Genomic DNA, 22,416 nt, shown 5'->3' on the forward strand with positions numbered 1-22,416 from the left:
TAATAACGCATTCCAGACAAGGATGTGGTAGGAAGATGCCAAAAAGTTATATGTTTGTTGCTAAAGAGTTAACTGTACATCTTTCACAGTGTCTCATTTAGGAATTTCTTTTCGTTTAAAGGTTGTAAACTTATTAAATCCGAAAAAAACCCTCAGGGCCTCTCAGAATTAACATATAGTGAGATTGGCCATCATTTTTACATTCAAAACCTGTTGATTGAGTAATGTTGTTGGAGGCTCTACATAGTACAATCTTGACAATTTTAACAAAATTGTAGAAATAAAATATATGAGCAAAATAGGGGTGTATGATTGACCTATCAAATTATTGATTTTGAAACTGAAATTGACTAAATCAATATTTACTTCAAACATATGTTGCTGCCAAATACTAAACATGTTTAGAGTCCGGATCTGCTGACCGAGTGTTTGGATTCATGTTTATGATGATTATGATGATATGTGTGATTACCAAACCTGAGTGCGTCTCCTGTTGCATCAATCTGTCTTGCCCTGATATAACATCTCCTCCCCACCCACCATCTACATGTTTATGTATATGTCTGAGTTTTTAAATACATACATATTCCCCTTTTAGTCGAATATGCGTTTCAAGAACTACAGAACAAGGAAATGATATGAAATAGTTCCATGTTATCTGCGTGTGTGTCTATCCTAACAAAACAGACATTAGATAATAACAGCATATATGTTGTTATGCAACTCGCGGCTCTACACACCCTGATGGTAAACACCCAGGCATACCTTTTGCAATGCAATCCTAATGATGCAATGTAAGCCTTCAAGAACGTGTTTGTTATTTTTCTCCAAGCCCAGGAAGATGAGATAATTGTGGGAGGAGTGCAACCTGTTTTACTGGAAGGGATGCTAAGAAAGCAGGTGCTTCTTCCTCACTCACGTAACTCTAGGGTTGGGATTTCTTCAACAGAGGTCTACTGCAAGGGGGCGATAACGTTCCTGGACTCTTGTAACTTGCAAACTGTTGAAGCTAATATACATGTATGTTGTATGTTTGCATCCTGTGGTAAACAGAATATCGTTAAAGAACGTGCCTGATAAAGTTCGGTTTGGTATAAATGTTACGCTGGATGTCAGTGAAACAAAAATAGGTTTATTATTGCTGTGTTTTGCAAATAGTGAGTGAGTTGGGTTTTACGCCGCTCTTAGCAACACTGCACCAACATCACTGCAGGAGACACCAGGAAGGGCTTCATTCATTGTACCCATTTGGGGAATCGAACCAGGGCCTTCAGTGTGACGAGCGGACGCATTAACCGTTAGGCTACCCCCACCGCCCCTATTTTAAAGTAAAAGTGACATGGAGGAATTTGGCTGTCGTGATTATTGGTCACATTTCATGGGTAACGAAATTAATTACCAGTGAAAAATGCAAATTTACAGACCTAAAGAGCAAGGGGCCGGACTTCTTAGAATAGTCGGTTATTTGTTAATGTCCCGAGGCTTTTCACAAAAGCACAAAAATATGTTTTTCATTATTTACAACGAAGGTGTTAATCTTTACATGTTTTCAACGGTTGTGAAATTTAACATATGTTATATTTGGGATTACACTTTCTTAGGTTGTGATTTTGCTGTGAAGTGCTTTAAGCTGCATATCAAAGATGTATTTTGAGGTTCACTTGGTATTATTTGACTTTTTTGTCTTCCATTTAAATTAAAAAGGCGAGACAGCAGTTTCAACATAGGAATACATGTACATGTATATGAAAATACATGATTGTATTTATGTCTAACGCATTTCCATCTAGCTGCACAGTGTGTTCATCTGTGGCCAAGGGGTAACCTTATACAAAATATGTCTTCTTATATGTCTCAGTGCAAAATATTTACAAATGTTCTTTTTTCAGATTGATCGGTACATATTGGACTTGGTTGCAAAGAATGTCAAGGTAAGAAACTTACTATGCTGACATTCCATACTGATATTCAAATAAAACTTTAAATGACTCTTTTAAAGTTACTTTGAAAGCACTTTTAAAGTTACTTTGAAAGCACTTTTAAAGTTACTTGAATTCATATTGACTCTTCAGTTTCTCAAAAAGACCCAGAGAACCCTTTAATCATCAAGCCCCTCCCCTTACCTCCGCGTCACTGGAATGAGTCACAGGTAAAGTTCTCACGGTCAAGCTGTTTATCTGTTGCACGTCGTGTACTGGTGACGAAGTCAACCAAAGGTATTGAAACTATCATACCTTGAAATGTATCCACACACCATAAAAACATTCCACACTATCTGCACCTTTCAAGTGTCTATTGAATACCATGAAAGGGTGAAAATCAAATCTTTGAAGGGATATGTACTTTGATGTCCCAGTCTCAAAGTATTTAACATTTCTAAACAACTATATCCAGTCTCAACTGAAGAAAGAAATAGCTATTTATTGCAGTATGCGCTTAAGAAATCATGCTTGGTCGCGACGGCAGGTGTATTAAAACATGTGAGTGAGTGGTCGGTCGGTCGGTCGGTGTCGAGTGAGTGAGTGAGTGAATGAAGGGGCGGTCTGGTGAGTGAGTGAGTGGTCGGTCGGTCGGGGTGAATGAGTGAGTGAGTGAGCGAGCATGCGGTCGGTCGGTGAAGCGGGCAGCCGGGTGAGTGAGTGAGTGAATGAAGGGGCGGTCGGGTGAGTGAGTGAGTGAGTGAGTGTGGGTGGGTCGGTCGGTCGGGTGAGTGAGTGAGTGAGTTTGGTTTAACACCTCTTTAAACAGTATCACGGCGCGTCAACCTGATTTGCGCAGATAGTGATGCAGGTCTCTGACGTTTACCAGAAACCCACGAGCAGGGGTATTGTACAGGGGTACTATTTTCTGGAGACACTTTACACATTAACTGGACCCAACGTGAAGTTACTATATCGCATTGACCCATCATTTTCAAAATCTTGGATCGCTTCTGGGATGACGAGTTTTCTGAATTTACCTTTACGTTTTGATTTCGTTTTCATCAACCATTTTATGTTGGGTCATGTTGACATCATTCTATATAGTCCTCATGTAACGTGGACATGTAGACATCGTACAGTCTCTGTCCAGTAATAGAGCAATCACTAAAAGTGGCTCATTACCCTGTCAGAGCACGTGAGTTACAGTGCACCATAGACTAACAACTAGTCTCTGAAATGAACATATTTTACTGAAAAAAACGTTCATAGTAAAAAAATATATATATAATAAAAAGGAGCCCTCAGACTTTCTTCATTTTCAGAGACTAAACAAATCTGCAGAGCGATAATTTCTAGGAATGTCTCTACACGTGCAAGGATTCTTATCACCCATTACTGACACGCTGCTGAAAGTGTGTGTGACAGGACATTTTATTGCCCCCAACACCCCCCTACCCAACCCGACCCCCACTCCCTCCCAGTGTGGTGTGGGCAGCTCAGGGGAAGTATCAAGTGTCTCAACACCATAGCTCAGAGTTAGCATCTCTTGAGATTAATCCCATGGCTGGACAACTGGATGTATCCAAAACTCCAACAAAGATATCAAAACTGCTTAATATTTCTCCAAAATCGAAATGTTCTGTCTGCACTATATGTGGCAGTTTGATTGAAGTCGCATCGAACAGGAGAAAACTGTTTATTGGAAGTACTAAGACAGAGCCATGTCTTCTGATTGAAAAGGTTTTACAAGTAACAGTTAACAGGGAATGTTCTACACATACTGTGTGTAGAAAATGTTTACGTGAGGTCACCCGTGTGGACAATACTTTGTGCCGGCTTGTGAAATCCTTTGAAAAGACTGCCATCGGTTTGTACCAGTCCTGTGGAACTGAAGTCACAAAACGACTGAGATCCGAAGACGATTCTGAATCAAGGGATTCGCTCAGGAAGTCTTTATTCCAGGAAAGAAGATCAGAAATCTCCGATGAAACAGACACTTCACCTTCTTTCACCTGTACCAAGGATACCGACTCAGTCAGAGTAAGTATATTATCCCATTTTGAAACTTGTAAATTGCACCAATTTTGTTGTGAAGGGAGTTTGGAACCACCAATACTATGCCATATTTACTGTCATAGAGTGTCAGACAAATATTTCATTTGCACTGAAAACATTATCTCACATATTTTTTAATTCTCCTGGAAATTACTTATAGGAAGGTTTATGATTATGGACTTATTACAATTTTATTATAGGGGGATATTGCAAAAGAATCTAAATTAAAGCACAATAAGAGGAAATTCATAGTTCTATACCATGGGATTTAACCTCACTTCTCTTCTCTATGCAAATTCATGAAAAATGCAAGCATTAATCAAAAGATTCTGGCATAATTTCATGATTTTATTAAACAGACAAAAAGATATAAAATTGATCACTACAGTGTGTATGAACATGTAGCTTATTCCTCATACACGACACACCTCCATCATATTTATAATTGGTATAATCTCCTGTATCAAAAACAAACACTTTCTTTGTAGTCTAAATACGAGCCCCATTCCTTTTCTTACTTACAGGGTACTTAATACGGCAAATGGTGTTACAAGATTAAATAGCTTTCGTAAATTGCTTGTTGCCACATGGCTTATTCCTATTCCTGACTGTGATTAAAACCTTTCAATGTAACCAGGAAGTGACTGTATGTTTTACACATGTCAACCTCATGTATAAGTGTTATATATACTTTCACTGCTCCTAACATCAGATGTGAGTCCAAGGTTTGCGACAGTGCAAAGCAAAATAAATATATATTGATAAAAGAGAGATGGTCGAGATCTGAGGATAGGGTCGATGTATCAGTATTATTGAGACAACAAGGTTCAATTACTTGAAGATCATTTTATTGAGAACAATAGTATCAATGAATACAGGAAATTATTCGGAAAAGAATGTATATGTATAAAATATATGAACAATATTTCAGTGCATACACATGACTGCAAATAGGAAATGTCTTTCAATTATTTATGATATGTTGTCATTGCATTTTGTTTTGAATATTAAAACTAACCACAAATATATATAATTTTATAGTACCCGTATATATTTAACAGTGCTCTATTTCAGGTAACAATTACTACTTCTGATGGTTTCAAGAGGACAGTACTTCATCCCTTATGTAGTTTGGCACTTGCGACTACTGCTCCCGACTTCAGAAATCTGTCAACTTTAATATTGGGTACAGAAGTATTGAAACCTTACATAATAAGAGGTGTATGTGGTGTAATTCAGGGAGAAATTGCTGCACTATCTTCCAAGAAAGAAGCTTCGATTCTAAGGACTACAACTGCATCTAATCTTCAAAACCTATCTTGGGAAGCTATAGCAAACGAATGGAAAACGAAAGCGCCAGCATACTGGTCACTTCTACAAATATTTGCATCAAACCCTTCTTTGCAAAGAAATAAGACAAAGGACGAACATTCTCTGCTTCCTGCAATAGTTTCAGCTGGTTCAAAACTGTTATCTATTTACAACCGGGAACTGAATGGCCTGCAACACTTAAACAGCATTATACTTCTAAAAGGTGGAGCAAAGAAATCTGCATTTAGAAGACTGTGTGTGACTAATGACAGCACAAGTTATTCGACAGCTATATCTGATATAGAGCATCTATCTGGAAAATGGGATGTGAGCATAAATGAGTGGAAAACACAATGTGAAACTGATGGTCTTCTTGAACGTGAATACTTACAAAATGTTTCAGAAGCAGAAAAGTATGTGGCAGAACATGGGGTCTCTCCAAATGCAATACTGCATCTGGACCAGGAGCGAAAGGCACTTGATGCACATAGGAGAAGGATGCATCCAGGCTACTATTTCGTTGGTGACAATGTTGACTTTTATACAAGAGTAAGGTTTATGTCTTCAAAACACCAGAACAAAAGTCAGCACATGTTCCAAATATGTGCTTACAAGAACAGAGTTGATGGGAACACTTTGGATGATTCAAGGCCCAAACAAGACGCAAAATCAATTCCGTTTTCCACACTTCTGCCTGGCCCAAGGGAACAGTCTATCCTGATCACCGAATTTGCCCATATTGTCGCAAAGAAGTGGATTGAGTTTATTCCCTGTTTTCGCGTTTTTGAACCAGTTTTGCCACCATGTATACCGCATAAATACATGAAGGAAATGCGGAAAAAGACAGAGAGACTAAATATTGGCGTTTTGGAGAAGAACGAACAGTACAATGATGAAATGACTGACATCTGTGAGTTTATTCACAGATTTGTTCCTGGCCACGATGAGGGAGAAAGCTGCACAGAAAAGCCACAGAAGGTTCTGAGTGGTGGGGACTATCTTACGTTTGAGAGACATAAACAAGCTCAGACTGGCAAATCAAATGGCAGAACACCATCAAAACGACTTCAAGGACTAATACCCAAAATTGAAGAATTCCACAATCAGGCAGAGTTTCTTAAATTGATTTGGAGCCTTCTTTATGATACATCCTCATCAAACTCAATTGGAACGTTGTACGCAGCCAGAAATAAAATGAATTCAAGGAATGTACCATCAGATCCCCATGATAACTACTATGCCTCTTCAGAGTTTATGGATAAGGTTACCACTGCCTACATCATTGCTGGTGGCCTTCATCACTTCCATATGGAATCCATAAATGCTAAACCTCAACCAGAATATGAAGGTCCAGTTGGGGACAAAGAAACCATGATGGAGTACATCATTGGACATGCCTGCCAGTTTGTCAAGAATCATGGCAGCCCTTCTGTGCCAAACCTTCCTCGTTATGGCATTCAGACAAATGACATCACATGCAGATACTGCAGCAAGACATATCAAAGGCCAATGTCACTAAGAAAACATGAAGCTCGGATACATGGACATCCTGATCCAAAGTTTAATCAGCAGCCTGAGATCAGCCCTTCTGTGGAAGCATCCTCCACATCTACAAAGTCCACTGTGTATGACTACACAAAGCTGTGCCTGACACTCGGATTGCTGAGACTCAATCACAATGATGCCATCAAGTATGGGGATGGCGAGAGGCTGTTACGAATAGCACAATTCTTTTGTTTATATTACAAAAGTGGAAAGTGCCCTAAATATGCATTAGCCCTTCTTGAGACTACTGCACAAGCGCATGGTCTTCTTTCAGAGAGACAGGCAGAAAGATTTGTGTGGAACAGGACCGTCAACTATCAGGGGAAAATAGACACCAACCATCCCAATGATCTTGACCTTGAGCATTGCAACAAAGTATTTAAGGAAGATGTTCATACATACAGGGGAAAATACACTCAGAAAACTATCCTGAGGGTTAGCAGGAGTGCACTTGTCACTGACAGCATTTGCAAGAAGTTTGATAATGTGTCTAATTCAAGACAAAGTTCTGGGAAGCACAAGAAACCCGATGTGTCAGAGGACATTCTACAACTGGCTGAACAACTACACTCTGTTGGAAATGTATTTAACAATGATGACAGAGTTCATGATCACTTTCCAAACTTGAGAGATCCATTAACATCACTAGACATGGAAGACATCCAAACTTGGATTTCAGCAAGTCTGAAGAAAATGAGCTCTAAACTGTGCTACAGATAATTTCATTCACTCTCTGAGCTGTACATCAAGACAATAGGGTTTCTTCTGGTATTCTCATCCACCTCACTGTCAGTAGATATGTCTTCACTGGATGAAGTGTCACTTGAAGAATCTCTTTGACAATACCAGGAGGCAAATATCTTATCCAGGATCACTGATTGATTTTTGCCACACATTTGGCTACATTCACAAATGTCCACGCAACGGCACTGACATTTGCATTTCAGAGCACAAAGATCACAACATTTGTGAAGTGGCTGCACTGGTGATGGAGAACTTTCAAAATGTTGTAGAAGTTCCACACGGCGACATGAACTTCCTTTACAATACTGTTTCATGCATGGCATGGCTGCATTTGTCCCTGACAAACACCGTTTATATTTGATCAATATGGCATGTGCTTGTGTATTATGATCTCTTCCACCTCTTCCAGTTTCTTGCATGTAATCCTCGACGTCATACGCTGGCCCATAGTGAATGACATGGCCTACACCTTGAACATCGAGACCCATGCTGAAGGATGTTGATACTAAAACAACACGCTTTATACCTTGAGGATCCATGTATGAAGAACAAATGCTTTCTTTGACTTCATCGTCTGTTTTAGAGTGGAACATGTCAAATAACCTATTTCGGTCATCATTTGGGCCCTCAGTCTTAAAATCTACATAAGACCTGTCACCAAGAGAATCAATCAGATATTCGTAGAGATCTCCCATCAGTCGTATTCTTCTGAAGAAAATGATCATTCTTGGAGTGTTCTGGGCATGTTCCAGAAGTAGATCTGCAAGCCATGCAAAGTCTTCAGTTATGTCGTTTTTACTCTCACACAACCAATATTTGATATTGCATTTATTTGGGCTAACAATAATGTTTTCACATTTCTGAATGCACAGTTTTTCTTTGATGAGCCCCTGAGTTCTCAGAGATGCAGTGGCTGTGAGGGCAATCATAGGGACGGTTGTTAGGGATCTTAGCTCTCCTAGCTGTCCATAGGCTGGTCGAAATGGAGCTTTGTTCTTGTCACTGGACATTCCACTGTAAAGACATGTGAAACTTATTACACTCGATACTCATTATGTCACTGAATACACAATGTGATTTAGAAAGTGGTCAAATGTAACATGTTATATTTGGGAATACACTTTCTCAGTAAAGTACAGATTCTAGTACTGTTGGTTGAGTCCAATCCGGGATTCGAACCCACACCTGCAGAGTCGGGCAGCTAATCGCCAGCACATACAGTCAGCCACTTAACCCGCTCAGCCACCGTGGCTTCCACACAAAAAAATCGAAGTCGGACAACTGGTAGTCTAGACTGCGGACTTTGTGTACTCAGCCCAAAAAAAGCACTAGAATCTGTACTTAACTGAGTCCCAAATAAAACATATGAATCATTATGTCATAGTTTCATTAGTTCTGTGTACTTGTTCAGAATTTTAATCAAAAGTTGAAGTGTGTGTGTGTGTTTGTGTGTGTGCGTGTGTGTGTGTGTGTGTGTGTGTGTGTGGAGATGTCAAATAGAAATTTAGTTATTGACAGTATCATGTTGACTTTTAATCTGGATTTGGAATGTGAGTTGTTCAGTACTGATGTTCATGTCAGTAAGGTTTCAAACTTTAACAAGCTTGTGAACATGTAAAGACTTGGTTCATTTTCCAAAGCAGGGAGATAAACGTATTGAAACAATACACGTTTCAATTTCTACACTTCATAGTATGTTTGTTTGTCTTCATTGTAATGGGGTTGGGTTTTTAATGTTTTGATAATGCTTTAAGTATGCTTGTATTATTGATAGGCTCTGATTTGAAGTTTAAGCATTTTGTTCTAAATGATTTAATGTAATCCAAAGCTCACATTTCAATTACAAAAGGACATTTTCTGCAAGTGTGTCTTTCATGTGATGCTTGAATTGAGTTTCATTGTTACCTTTCCTAAGTAAGTGGTTGTTTTAAATACACTTGATTGACAATTGGGTTGTTTACTTTACATTGAGACTCCACCTAACCCGGGATTATGTCCAAATTCATCCCATTACTCACAAAGCACTGGATTAATTATACACTAGTTTCTCTAACATTACGACATCATGTTGATACAGTATCTCCTCTAGGCCCTCACTCTCGGGGTGGTATACAAGCAAAGCAAACATTGTAGTGAACAACAAGCTACTGCAAACAATAGCTTTCACTGAGCACAGATAGATTAGCTTGTCAATGTAAATATGTCCTTTGGTTTGTTTTTGTTTGTTTGTTTGAGATATATATATATGTCATCTTGCATACTTACAATTTGGAAATACAATGTGCCTCATCGATGAAAACTGCTTTCAGATGTTTTTCTTTGTCCAATTCAGTCACTAGATTCCGATAATGTCCAAGAATGGATTCCGGGCTGGTAAATATGATATCAGCTGCTCCATCTCTTATGTCTTCCACAGACATTTTCTCTATTGTAGATACCAAACTGTCATCATTTTCCTCCGGTGTAACATCATTCAGGTACACTGCTTTAAGCCCTAATGACAAACATTTCTCTGTTTGTTTCTTCATCAGGGCAATCAATGGTGACACCACAATGACAGTAGCATGGCTTGTATTTTCTACTGTTTTATATAAATGAGGAGAAATTTCAAAAGTCAGTGATTTTCCACTCCCGGTTGGAGAACAAAACAACACATCCTTACCACTCAAGTATCTTTCTATCACTGTCTTCTGATTTGGACGAATGCTCTGTACATTTGCTTTCGTTAGTGATGAAGCAATAACCTCATCAATGTTCCAATTCATGTTTACTTTGAGATGCAAAACCTTTCTGAATCCTCCCCTCTCATCACCAATGTAACAATGAATCAGTTAAGAAACCACAGGGATTTTGTTAGTGAATGAATGAATGAATTGTTTATTAACGTGTCACGGATTAGTCTAGGATTTTGTGAGTCTTTAGGTTTGTGGTACGTGCAATAACACATGTTGCCTGGTGGTGGGAGGACAGGGCAGGAGGTCTTGGCCTAGTGTGGGGTCTTGGGGGAGCGGTGGGGGAGGCTCCCCATGAGTTAATACTAAACACCAGTGACAGCTAGAGATCAACTGATAATTACAAGCCATATTCTGGCTTGTGAATTCAGCAGATTGGTACAGACCCTGAAGCTGAGGAAATCTAGACTTGCCACATTTTCTAGACTTGCATGGGCTTTCTTGGATATATTTGCTTCAGGGTCTGTACGAGAGACTAAGTGCACCATTAAGGGTTCACTAGTTAATGCAGTGATGTAGAAGAGCTGTAGCACACGATTGTGTCCTTCGGAGGGGCTGTAGATTGTCACTGTAGACTAAGGCTTAGTCTCTGAATATATATAATTTTGATAGTAACAAACAAGCCCATTTATATTGAAAAGGAGCCCTAGGGAGACCAGAGATTCAGAGACTAAGAACATCTGCATTGGGGCTACACGTGCTGGGGTCAGAACCTGAGGAAATGTAGACTTGCTTTATTTAGGGCTTTAGCACTGCAGAGAGGGCTTGGCAGTAGGGAAAATAATGTGGTTCAGGGACTGTGAGACAGACTAATTGTCACTGCTGCTGTCAGTAAGTTAGAGCTGATAACTGGATAAACTTTGACAGGAACAAGAAAATATACAATCTTTACATTTCAATGTGTGAATCTTCTTCAGCCATATTGTGGTAAGTACATCATGGAAAATGGGTGTTTAACTGTCATTATTTAGATGTAATTGATCTTTGAAAACTGCGTAATTATATGCTCAAATTAAACAGGATAGTTGGAGTTCTCTCATTCCAATACATCTTTGTCTACCAATACATCTGGGCTGTTTATAGATAGTCTAAAAAGTCGTGTGGACAAGGGGAATTCTTTGGTATAGTATATAGTACTGGTATAGTACTTTAGGTCTTCCAACCTTAGGGCGCCGTTGGATAGCTACCTTTACACTTAGGTCTTTCAAATATCGCCATTTTTACGAAGGGGTGACGTTTTTGTAATTGGTTCTTTTCGCCGTTCACCAACAATATGATGTTGTATTCAATCAGAGTATTTTGTTTGGACAAAAGTATTTTCTCACAAACATTATTTTACCATATGCTTCAATTTTTCTATATATATAGCACGGATCATGACAAAATTTCAGTCTGCAGTGGTATATGGTCGTCCCTACGCGAGGTGTCATGCGCTCCCTTGACAACGTGACGTGACGAATAATGGCCCACCCGTGTCAATAGAGACCTGTGTTGGGTGGTACAGTTTAAGCAAACGGGTGGGAGGACGGCCTAGCGGGTATACATCGTCCTCTTGCACAACGTTAAGATATTACTATTTCCGGATACAAACATGTATGGATATCTTTCCTATTTCTGTAGGACCGGATGAAACTGCAATGCATTTACTTGAAATAACTACCATAGAAACTTTGGGAAGACATACTATGAAGAAGGAGTTGTGTAAAAGTTTAGTTTTAAAGATTTAGGCTCATGTAGCTGTTAATGTTTACAGGAAACATGAGGCGGTTATTTGAAAGGATTGCCTTTTATATTTAATGAGTAACCGGATGCATTGAAACCCCTTCGATACGGCTCGTTGAGTCCCACTAAAATTCACTGATTTGAAGACGTTCCCGATTATGGAAGCATTGTTGCAGAACCATGTCACGTTGTATGCATGTAAACGTTTCCAGAGGTAATCAGACGGAAGGTGTTTTTCGGGTAAATAGCGCCCAGACTAAAGGTGTTTCACGGTATACCTGATCACAATACTAAACAATTGGCTATTGGCTCATTCATTCGTAGATCACCAGTATCTACACAGTATGAACAAGTTCGGATATCCGTAAAATCTCTCCCTAGATGAACTGACATGAACAAATAAGAAAATGATATGATACAAATGAACGGTGCGTGGGGACGTTGTTCACGAAGTGACAGAAAGAACTGTTAATATACACGTTTATATACACCACAAAGCATCAGAACAAAAAGAGCAAATAAAGTCAAATATAGCAGCTTTAAGCATTTGGAGCTCACCACCATGCAGTGGGACGATTATTCGCGAATGTTTAACGTGATGTTGACCAAGGAAAATCGGCTACACCTTTTTTATTGTAATATAGATGAATAGTAACCGGGTAAAAAGTTCACCTTGTCGCACACAGGTACACAAGAGAGCGCCATTTATATATGTGATAGCCTCGGCGCCCACATGGATAACGAAAAGGATATTGAGGATGTAAATGCCATGTTAGAAAGGTTAGTAAATCTGGATGATAGTTAGTGTATGCAAAATGTTGACATGCTGTGGTAAAATCTCTTCATCCTTGACGACATGATCTGAATGGCGCAGTAGGGTAAATATACATCAAATGTGTTAGACTGCGTTTGGTTTCAAGGTAAATAATAATGTAGTGTTGAATTAACTGACGAATTACGTACCGATCTCTGTATTATATGCCGTTATAGTAAATATATATTATGAAATAATGGGAAATTTCAGTACATATTGGCATATATGTTCACTCTCTTGTACTGAAAAACATTTTCGATATTGTTAGATATCATAAATTGGAACTGGCAAGTGATATAATCTTCTCACAGGCACGATCAATACTGGTATATCTGTGAACGCAATGTTACTGATAACTGATATTTTTCTTCCATCGTGATACTATCAATATTTGTATATATCGTGTTAACACAAAGGTATGACGGTGTTATGATACATATCTCCACATGTGATATATTCACTATTGAGTATATGTGTCAACACAGTGGTGCTGGTTAACCGATAAGTCTCATGACTGAAAATTGGTACATATGTCAAAAGAATGTCTTACGTCATGGTATTACTGAATCAAACTTTACCTACACAGTCACTTATCAAGAGGAAAGAAGTCTCTCGTACATTTCACCGGTACTAACAGTCTTTAAAGATGCATCATCACGTTATGATGAGAAGTATTTTTTATACTCTTCTGGTAACACAAATTAACATTTGAAAGTTTGTTGACCGGCTAAGTGTATGAGAGAAAAATACAATACAAGCGATACATTTTGTTCTATAACTGGAGCACTTAATACTGACTTAAGCGATACTTTTTATTCTATAGCTAGAGCACTTAATACTGACGGCGTCAGTCTACACGTCTATACCGAAAAGCCCCTGTCACACTATGCAAAAAAATAGAAGTTGTTTTCCATAGTACTTTGTCTATTCTGTTCTTAAGTCTTAACTGAAAGGTATACCATGTGTTTTCTGTGCATAACGGAATTATCTTTGTGACGTATTAAGTGACGTTTTACTTGAAGTCTTCCGGGCTCTGGGTGTCGTTCAATAACCTCTTCAAACACCCCTACGTCTGGAATGAATACGTTCTTGTTTGTTTGCTGAGATGGTAATTTCAACCTTTACCCACTTTACACGCCAACAAAAAACCTGGTTTCACATAACACACTGAAAATAAAGTATCAAAGAATTCTGAATACGCTTGACCAATTTACCCATTTACCCAGAGGCTACGTCGTGGCCAGTTGTTCACAGACATTTTTTTCTGGCACAGAGCGGAAATGTAATTAACTAAAACCAGGCCACCGTGGTCTAAATCAAAGTAATCCAATAATTTCTGTAGGATTCCTACTCTGTCAGTTGGTGTTTGACGATACGCGGTTGCGAGTAATTGCAGACATATCTCTCACAACAAAGCATTGATAGGATTGTAGACACGCTGTGTACATCGACCTGAAGACGTGCTTGTGATAAGACAGAGGTCAGTAATGGAATCAAGAGATACCTGGACTACTCCGGTGGAGCAACAGGGGCCTCTGTTTGTGTGGGCGGAGGGCATCGTACATTTATAGCGTCTTAATTGATTTCCCTCAGGGGATCTAAGACATAATCGGTTCTCAGTACCCCATGCTTGATGTAAGTGACCGTTCATTTGATATTTTGGAAAAAATGTTGTTACAGAAATTAAGACCAAACGATACCTGGTTTTAAAGAGAGGAGTTGTTCATTGGACGAGGTGGGTGTTTTGAAACAGTTTGGGGATGCCCACAGGTTGGGATTCCTAATCATAAATTCTAATGTGAATATTTACTTTTTTCGGAATGTCTTTAGTACCGAAACAGTTCACATGCTTCGTTTTACTTCAAATCGTGAAAGACCCGTGAAGGTCTGGGTTAGAATGTGCCTTCAGTAACCCATGTTTGTCGTACGAGGCGACTAACGGGATCGGGTGGTCAGGCTCGCTGACGTGGTTGGCATGTGTCATCGGTTCCCAATTGCGCAGATCGATGCTCATGCTGTTGATCACTGAGCCTTGTTTACCTTGTTCATAAAACAGATTTTTATATTTATGCTATATGGGGAAGGGTGCGGTAACCTTGTTGATAAAGTGTGTTGACTAATTGCGCGTGTTCGATTCTCCATATGGTGGTTGGCAATGAGTGAAGCTCACTCCTGGTGTTCCCCGCCGTTGATAGTACTAGAATGTTAATATTGTACCCATTCAGTCACGGATATAATATATGAAGCGCTTCGGTCACCTATAAATTATAACAGGCTTACCGACGTTGTAAAGTAATTAACATTGTGTGCCATAGGTACCAAAGCACGTTCAATATAGGTCCTCCTGTCTGGGTGAGGACACAAAGAACAGTCTGTTCGACAGAGCATTCCTTGTACAGTGAATGTTCAAAGCAGCCCTTGTATGTCGGATAGAGCAATGTAAATATATGACGTTCACCACTGAATCTGAAGTTTACAAGACATTGTCTCGTCCTTTAAAACTCATGCTTGTACCAGTTGGTTTAGTGTTTAGTTTGTTTACTTTCAGTGCACTGTCAGTGAAATCTCCTTAAAAGTAATCTACATGTGTATGAATCTGTGAAAGCTGCCGCAGTTGACTAAACCATACTCTTGGGTTTTTCCTAAGCAACAGTCAGGAACAGTTTAGTTGAGATTCTGAAATATAGAAAGCACATGTATTCGTGAACCAGGAAGAACTTGTATTGTAAGAACTACGATATTATCTTCTCAGGAGTATTCCTTATACCTTTAGTCATAGTCTGTCTCACAGTCCCTGAACCACATTATTTTCCCTAATGCCAAGCCCTCTCTGCAGTGCTAAAGCCCTAAACGAAGCAAGTCTAGATTTCCTCAGGTTCTGAATCTCTGGTCTCCCTAGGGCTCCTTTTCAATTTAAATGGGCTTCTTTGTTACTATCAAAATTATATATATTCAGAGACTAAGCATTAGTCTAAGTCTAAGCGTGTAAGAGGCGGATGTTACTGCAAGAACAGGCTATAGAGAAAGTGTGTAAGAGGCGGATGCTACAGCAAGAACAGGCTATAGAGAAAGTGTGTAAGAGGCGGATGCTACAGCAAGAACAGGCTATAGAGAAAGTGTGTTAGAGGCGGATGCTACAGCAAGAACAGGCTATAGAGAAAGTGTGTAAGAGGCGGATGCTACAGCAAGAACAGGCTATAGAGAAAGTGTGTAAGAGGCGGACGCTACAGCAAGAACAGGCTATAGAGAAAATGTGTAAGAGGCGGATGCTACAGCAAGAACAGGCTATAGAGAAAATGTGTAAGAGGCGGATGCTACAGCAAGAACAGGCTATAGAGAAAATGTGTAAGAGGCGGATGCTACAGCAAGAACAGACTATAGAGAAAGTGTGTAAGAGGCGGATGCTACATCAAGAACAGACTATAGAGAAAGTGTGTAAGAGGCGGATGCTACAGCAAGAACAGGCTATAGAGAAAGTGTGTAAGAGGCGGATGCTACAGCAAGAACAGGCTATAGAAAAAATGTGTAAGAGGCGGATGCTACAGCAAGAACAGGCTATATATCCCGGTCTACGAACACCTGGTGTCATCACTAATGTTCAGTGATCTATTCATATTAGTTTTTTCACAGCATTTTGCATTTTACGCCCAACGAAATCTGTTCAGCAGAAAAGCGAAGCTAGTTATTCTTTGTCGTTGACGTATAGTATTTAAGTTTCTTCGGTCTAACAATATGCCATCAATTTGCTTCAAGCTAATAGTCCTAAACCGGGAAGAAATGTCAAGAATGCAATCAGAGTCGATTTATGAATTCAAGTGTGTGTCAAACTTCACAAGGAACCTTAAATAAACGACCCTTATCTTTTTCATCGTATTCTTAGAAATTCAATTTGCAGTATCTTCCTCCTCCTAACATGACTTCCTGTGTTATGATTGGTGCGTCCATGCCAATGGCTCCTGGTGATTGCGCCTGCCTGACTCCCTCGAATACATAGGTAATTGGTGGAAATGAACTCGTATAAATCTTGTTCAACCGCTGGGTTTGTGTAAACTTAAATTGAGCAACCCTTTGTTCTTTCTGGTCATCTGCCAGAGGAATGGCATGTGGTATTTACTGATTTTGATGAATGCAACTTCTGAAATAGTGAAAGGGTTGAAGTGTGATATTTCAGGTTGTCTAATAAACATCTATTTAAAGAAGTTTGATTGTCGTGGGCATCTTGCATTTTTATTCTGACAATGTACTAAGTGCAATTAAAACAATCGGGATCCCTCTTTCATCACGATTACAAATGGAGTGTTACCTTAAGGTAATACCTTGAGTGTTCTTAGTGCACACAGTATCACATACAAAATAGCTTCTTACTAAATATGGAGTAACAGAGATTTTAACGATTATATATTTTGCTGTCATACTGAAGTTTGATAATTGACAAATTTGGCACATTGCTTGCTGCAATTAACGTTGAGTAAATGTCAAGATTAACTGATACATTTGACTATAAAACCACGACATCATCGTAGGATGTTTGTCACGAGGCGCGGACCTTCGTTATCCACCGTAAATTTACGTTACGTCCTTTCTTCGCTACCGTTCAAACCAAATGAGACAACGATCGCGAACTGGGGCGGAAATTTGCGCTCCGTTCGCGGTCCATGGCACATTTGGTTTGAACAAAGGTGATGCCTTTCTTCTTGAAATCTAACAGCCAATTCCCCAGAAACAGCAGGCAGTAAAGTACCATATCATCAGAAAAGCATGACACACACATTTACCATTAGTATTTACACATACGTCAATACCATTCTGTCTTGAGACAACGTACAGGAGAGATAAAAATGTTTCTTCATTTGCTGACTCTCAGCAGATTGCTGTCAGGTCAATGTCTTACAAAGCCCCAATTTCACCGTCAAATTGACACAGGAATTCTAAATGCATTGCTTTTGATAGATAATGTACATGTTCCGTGGGTTCACCGACCGAAGTTTACAGCACGAACTCTACATCACTTGTCTACGTGTCTGTCAAGCAGATACTGTGTGTTTTTTAAACCTAGTTAACCTCTGTAGTGCTTATTCTGGCTTGTTGAGATGTCAAAGATTCATGCAATATCTTGAGTGTGGTGAGCCTCTTGGATGTTTATCAAATCTCTTTTAATAAGTAGAGAGAAAATTACACTTGAAATGAAACGGACATTTGTTGATATCATTTCCAGCTTTCTGTATAAACAAAAGGTGGTTTTTGTGTGTGTGAGAAATTGAGATCACTTTGTGGCAATTTGGTTAAGTGTCTCACATGAAACACCTGCAGTGAAGTGGTATTGTATCACTGTGGTATATGGTAATTTAAACTAAAATCAATTTGGGATTTTCTTTCCAAGTGCGGTAGTCCAGTGATAAAAAGCGTTCGCTCGTATCGCCAAAGACGTTCGATCCCCCACATGGGAAAATGTGTGAAGTTGTGAATTTATGGTGTCCCCAGCCGTTATGTTGCTGGAATAATGTTAAAAGCGGCATAAAACCATACTCACTCACCAGCTCACGCTTGCCCTTGATAGCAGGTCAAGAAGTTGGTTCTTTCTCTAAGTGGCTTACAAATATGTTTATGGAAGGTTCAAATATGCCCATATTCCCACCGACCGCCATCGACCGAAATTGTAAATGGCGCCCGTTGTACTTCCGCCTGGTTAATTAGCGCGCATGCATCGATTGAGCTGACAATGTAGGTCTGTCATTGGTTGTCTGGTTCACACAATGTCCAATTAGGAGGCGAGACCATGACCATTGGTTATTGAGTGGTAACGCACTTCCGCGAAAGCCTCAGGGCATGTGTTAATAACGTCGGATATTGCAACATTGGGGATGACGAAGCAAGGACAACGGTGAGAAAAGTGATGGGTGCTACCCTTGGGGCAGGATCGCCTCACCTTTTCTCCAACATAGTCTTTTGTTCTAAAAGTCATTTTTATATTTAATTGAATGACTCAAAGGCGACGGGTGTCAATTAAGAATGATTCCCATACTTGTGATACTGTCAAACTCGCGCAGTGCATTCTGTGTCTTGTTGATTTCTTATTATTACGGAATAGGTCTTTGTCCCAATAACATAGAATTTCAGAGTGACGCTGAAGAAATCACAACTTGCAGAAGTATTGAAGATTTATTCGGGAGAGTACGTATAAATTAGTTTCATGAGCTGTATGACAACGTTGTAAGTAGGGATATTTGTAATCCAGCTTGACCTTTCCTACAAGATTTTAAGTAAGACGTTACGTTTGATATATATTCTCAGTCCTTACGTTACAACCATATCTTTAAAAGAGTGGATGAAGGGGGCTATTTTCTGAAGATTTATGTGCTTTTGCGTTTAATAAACAATATATTTCACCCACATTTATTACATGCGATTGCATTTCTTCACTCTTCAGTGAAGCCCATTTGTGGTGGCCCTCGCCGTGATATTGCTGGAATATTGCTAAAAGCGGCGTAAAGCCATACTCACTCACTCACACTTCACGATGGCCGTGTAGCACTCCTTCGCAAGCCTCACTGTGAAACATTTGGAACTTAACGGTTTGTATCATCACTTAACTGATATGGGGTGTTACTTAAGAGTAATATCCTGTTGAATTTAGGAATACAGCTGTCGAAACCATCCACAGAGACACATTAATGAAGAGCAGCTCTACGTTTCCGCCAACGTGAAAACGATCTAAAACGTTGCACAACATAACAGAAGATTTACCAGCTTCTGCCAACCCTTCAAGAAAGCATGATGCTCCCCTTATCAAAACAGTGCGCACATCCCAAATACCTATTCACCATCATTCCCGAGGGGGGATATTTTGACAGTCGAATCACCTGGAGATAACGGTTCAGCGAGTCTGAACTTGGCATAATATTGCCAGTGGGGATTGATTTCTTGAACATGTGTATGTTCTGTACGTACAGCGGCGTGGGGGAGGTGGGATCGTGGCATGTACTCGTAAACACATTTAGCCTTCATCATTCCGAAAGAATTGTGTGAATAACATTCACATGATTGTTGGTTTTTTGCTGTCTCCTTTAAAGAACGCTATGGCAGAACGCTTCTCAATGAAGTGGGTGAAGTTGTAACATTTTCTCATTGACGATTGTTCCAACTTCGATAGATGGGTACTGATTTGCAGAAGTGGTATTTAATACATTTTACCTTCGTTTCATAAAATAAGGGTAGAGCATTGAAAAGCAAAAAATTGATGCATTTATACAAAGACGTTCAAGAATTAAACAGGTGAAGAAAACATTTCTAAATGTATCCATATTTACCTGATGTCATATTTCTGTTTTATTGACTTATATATGTGCATAAACATGACATTGACGTAATACCCGTACATCATCTATCTGTATATACCTAACTTTTGTACATATGACATGATAACCTTGGGAACCAATTAAAAAGAAAAGGAAAAAAAGAGAACCCCATTTCTGGTGTCCCCCGTCATGATATTGCTGGAATATTGCTAAAAGCAGCGTAAAACCTAACTCACTCACTTAAAATAATAAGTGTTACAATTTATCCGTCACACTTATTCACGTTATGTATCCGTTGCGCATTAATTTCCTTTCTGTCGTTTCTGTAAAATACGTCCCTCTTTATCTATATATCTAAACAGTCAAAGGAGCAAGTTCTGCAAGACCACTCTTATATTCAAGCTCTGTATCACATATTCACTCCAGGGACAGGAAGATTAATTACCAGTAATGGAGTTTTCGTACGTTCAGTCTAATTTTACATAAATATTTCAGATTTATGGGTGTAATCTCACTTTACAAGATAAATCTAATATGGAGAGGCTGTGTCTGACGAGGCCTTCTACACATTCCCTCACATCCTCGCAGACTTGGGTCAGACAGGGTCGCTCTCTTCTCCCTTGAGCTTTAGTAATATTAGTGAAAATATTTAGACAAGAAGGAAAATGGCCAGAACTAAACATTGATCCATAATTCCTTTGCGTGATGAAAGTAAAGTTCACACGTTCACATGTGGACTGATTCGAATTTGTTCGCTACAATGTCACCTTTTATCTTGTTTGATAAACAAGGAATATCTAGTTTAAATCACACTGTAACATATTGTAAGTCGCTTTCTGCTTTCATGTTAGACAAGTATTATTATATATCATTACAGCTCCCTATAGTGCAATGTGTATCTGGTGAAGTCGTATTGAATGAGGGCTGGTGGTGATAGAAATATAATTTTGAGGAGGAAGGATCAGTCACGTGGTCATTTTTCAGCCAACTGCCTGTAGCTAAATGTCCGTGGCCATGTTTGATAAAGACGTGCTTCCTCCTCTCGCTTTTTCAGCATACCAAAGTAAGATAGCCTCGCATCACGTTTCCTCTCCTTAGGGAAATACCTTAGAATGGCCGATAAATATTGTTGTGGAGTGGCATTCCTAATACAAATGCCGCTACATTAGTGACGTTGATGTGTTTATCGGCGAATTAGTCATTACCTCCCTTTGTATATGACATCCATTTCCTGATGTTTATAGCGCTTTTCTTGAAGGCTGTAATTGCAGGTGCATATCGGAACTCTTCCTTCGCTGATTTTTCGATCCCAGGGTAAAGCGTACTCTCAGACACAAAGGTGCTGTTTATATAAGGTTGATCTACAGTGCAATTTCTTTTAGAAGCTATTAAGTGTGCGGACGGGGTTCGTCAGATATAACGTCATAATAGAACCGTTATCTGAGGTACGATCAGTGGGTCGTTTGGTTACAATAAAAGATGACTAGTTCATACATCGATATTGATCCAGTTGTTAACCTCGGTAGTTTCCGGAAACCGACACCAGCACTGTGGTTTCCAGACTTAAACGTTATCGAGCTGCGAATGTCGTTGCCCCATGGTCTTGTTATTCATGATACTTAGCTAGTAGAATGCAAAACCGAACTTTTGTTAGCTAGCAATTCGTATTATACGGATACAACGACTATGTTAAAGAATACACTATTTACTTCAAATAATATATTTGTTGACTTGGAAACCCGATAACCAGCGTTTTTGTTCAGGAAAAAACAATAGTTGTTTTTCGTCATGCTTTGTACGACTGCCATCAGATACGATAATTCTTGTTCATTAAGACACGGTTGGCCAATAGGTTGATGTTCATATTCTTTGACATGTCGGGAAACACGTAAGCAAATGCATATACTGACTGACTGACTGACTGAGTTTAGTTTTACGCCGCTTTTAGCAATATTCCAGCAACATCACGGCGGGGGACACCTGAAATGGACTTCACACATTGAACCCATGTGGGGATTCGAACCCGGGTCTTCGGCGTGACGAGCGGACGCTTTAACCACTAGGCTGCATATACAGTAGGCTACGTAGTTGAATTGAAAATGTCTACTGTATCCCGACGCCCTGTAAATATCATAGATGTAATCAAGAAAACCTAACCGGTGGTTGATAGCATGACTACCTACCCATGCAGTAGGGTAATAAGACAACCATTCGGATTAATCATTGTAATTACTCAACCCATATATATATAAGTGTTTTTGACCCACGGGTAAGGA

General features: G+C 39.4%; 1 protein-coding gene across 3 annotated transcripts in view; it reads left to right on the forward strand.

The window, feature by feature from the left end:
• LOC124290198 (myosin light chain kinase, smooth muscle-like) overlaps window positions 1–22,416 on the forward strand; it is a 105,265-nt gene that overhangs the window by 52,994 nt on the left and 29,855 nt on the right. For 2 of the 3 annotated variants that reach the window (XM_046726896.1, XM_046726899.1), the window contains exon 2: window positions 1,890–1,931. In XM_046726896.1, the coding sequence (XP_046582852.1) occupies window positions 1,890–1,931 (42 nt within the window). Of the gene's footprint in view, window positions 1–1,889; window positions 1,932–12,709; window positions 12,812–22,416 lie in introns of those variants that run through there. The other variant, XM_046726897.1, reaches the window with a different exon arrangement.

Source organism: Haliotis rubra, unplaced genomic scaffold (genome assembly GCF_003918875.1).
Source record: "Haliotis rubra isolate DU_JTF1 unplaced genomic scaffold, ASM391887v1 Scf46, whole genome shotgun sequence".
Lineage (NCBI taxonomy): Eukaryota > Metazoa > Mollusca > Gastropoda > Lepetellida > Haliotidae > Haliotis > Haliotis rubra.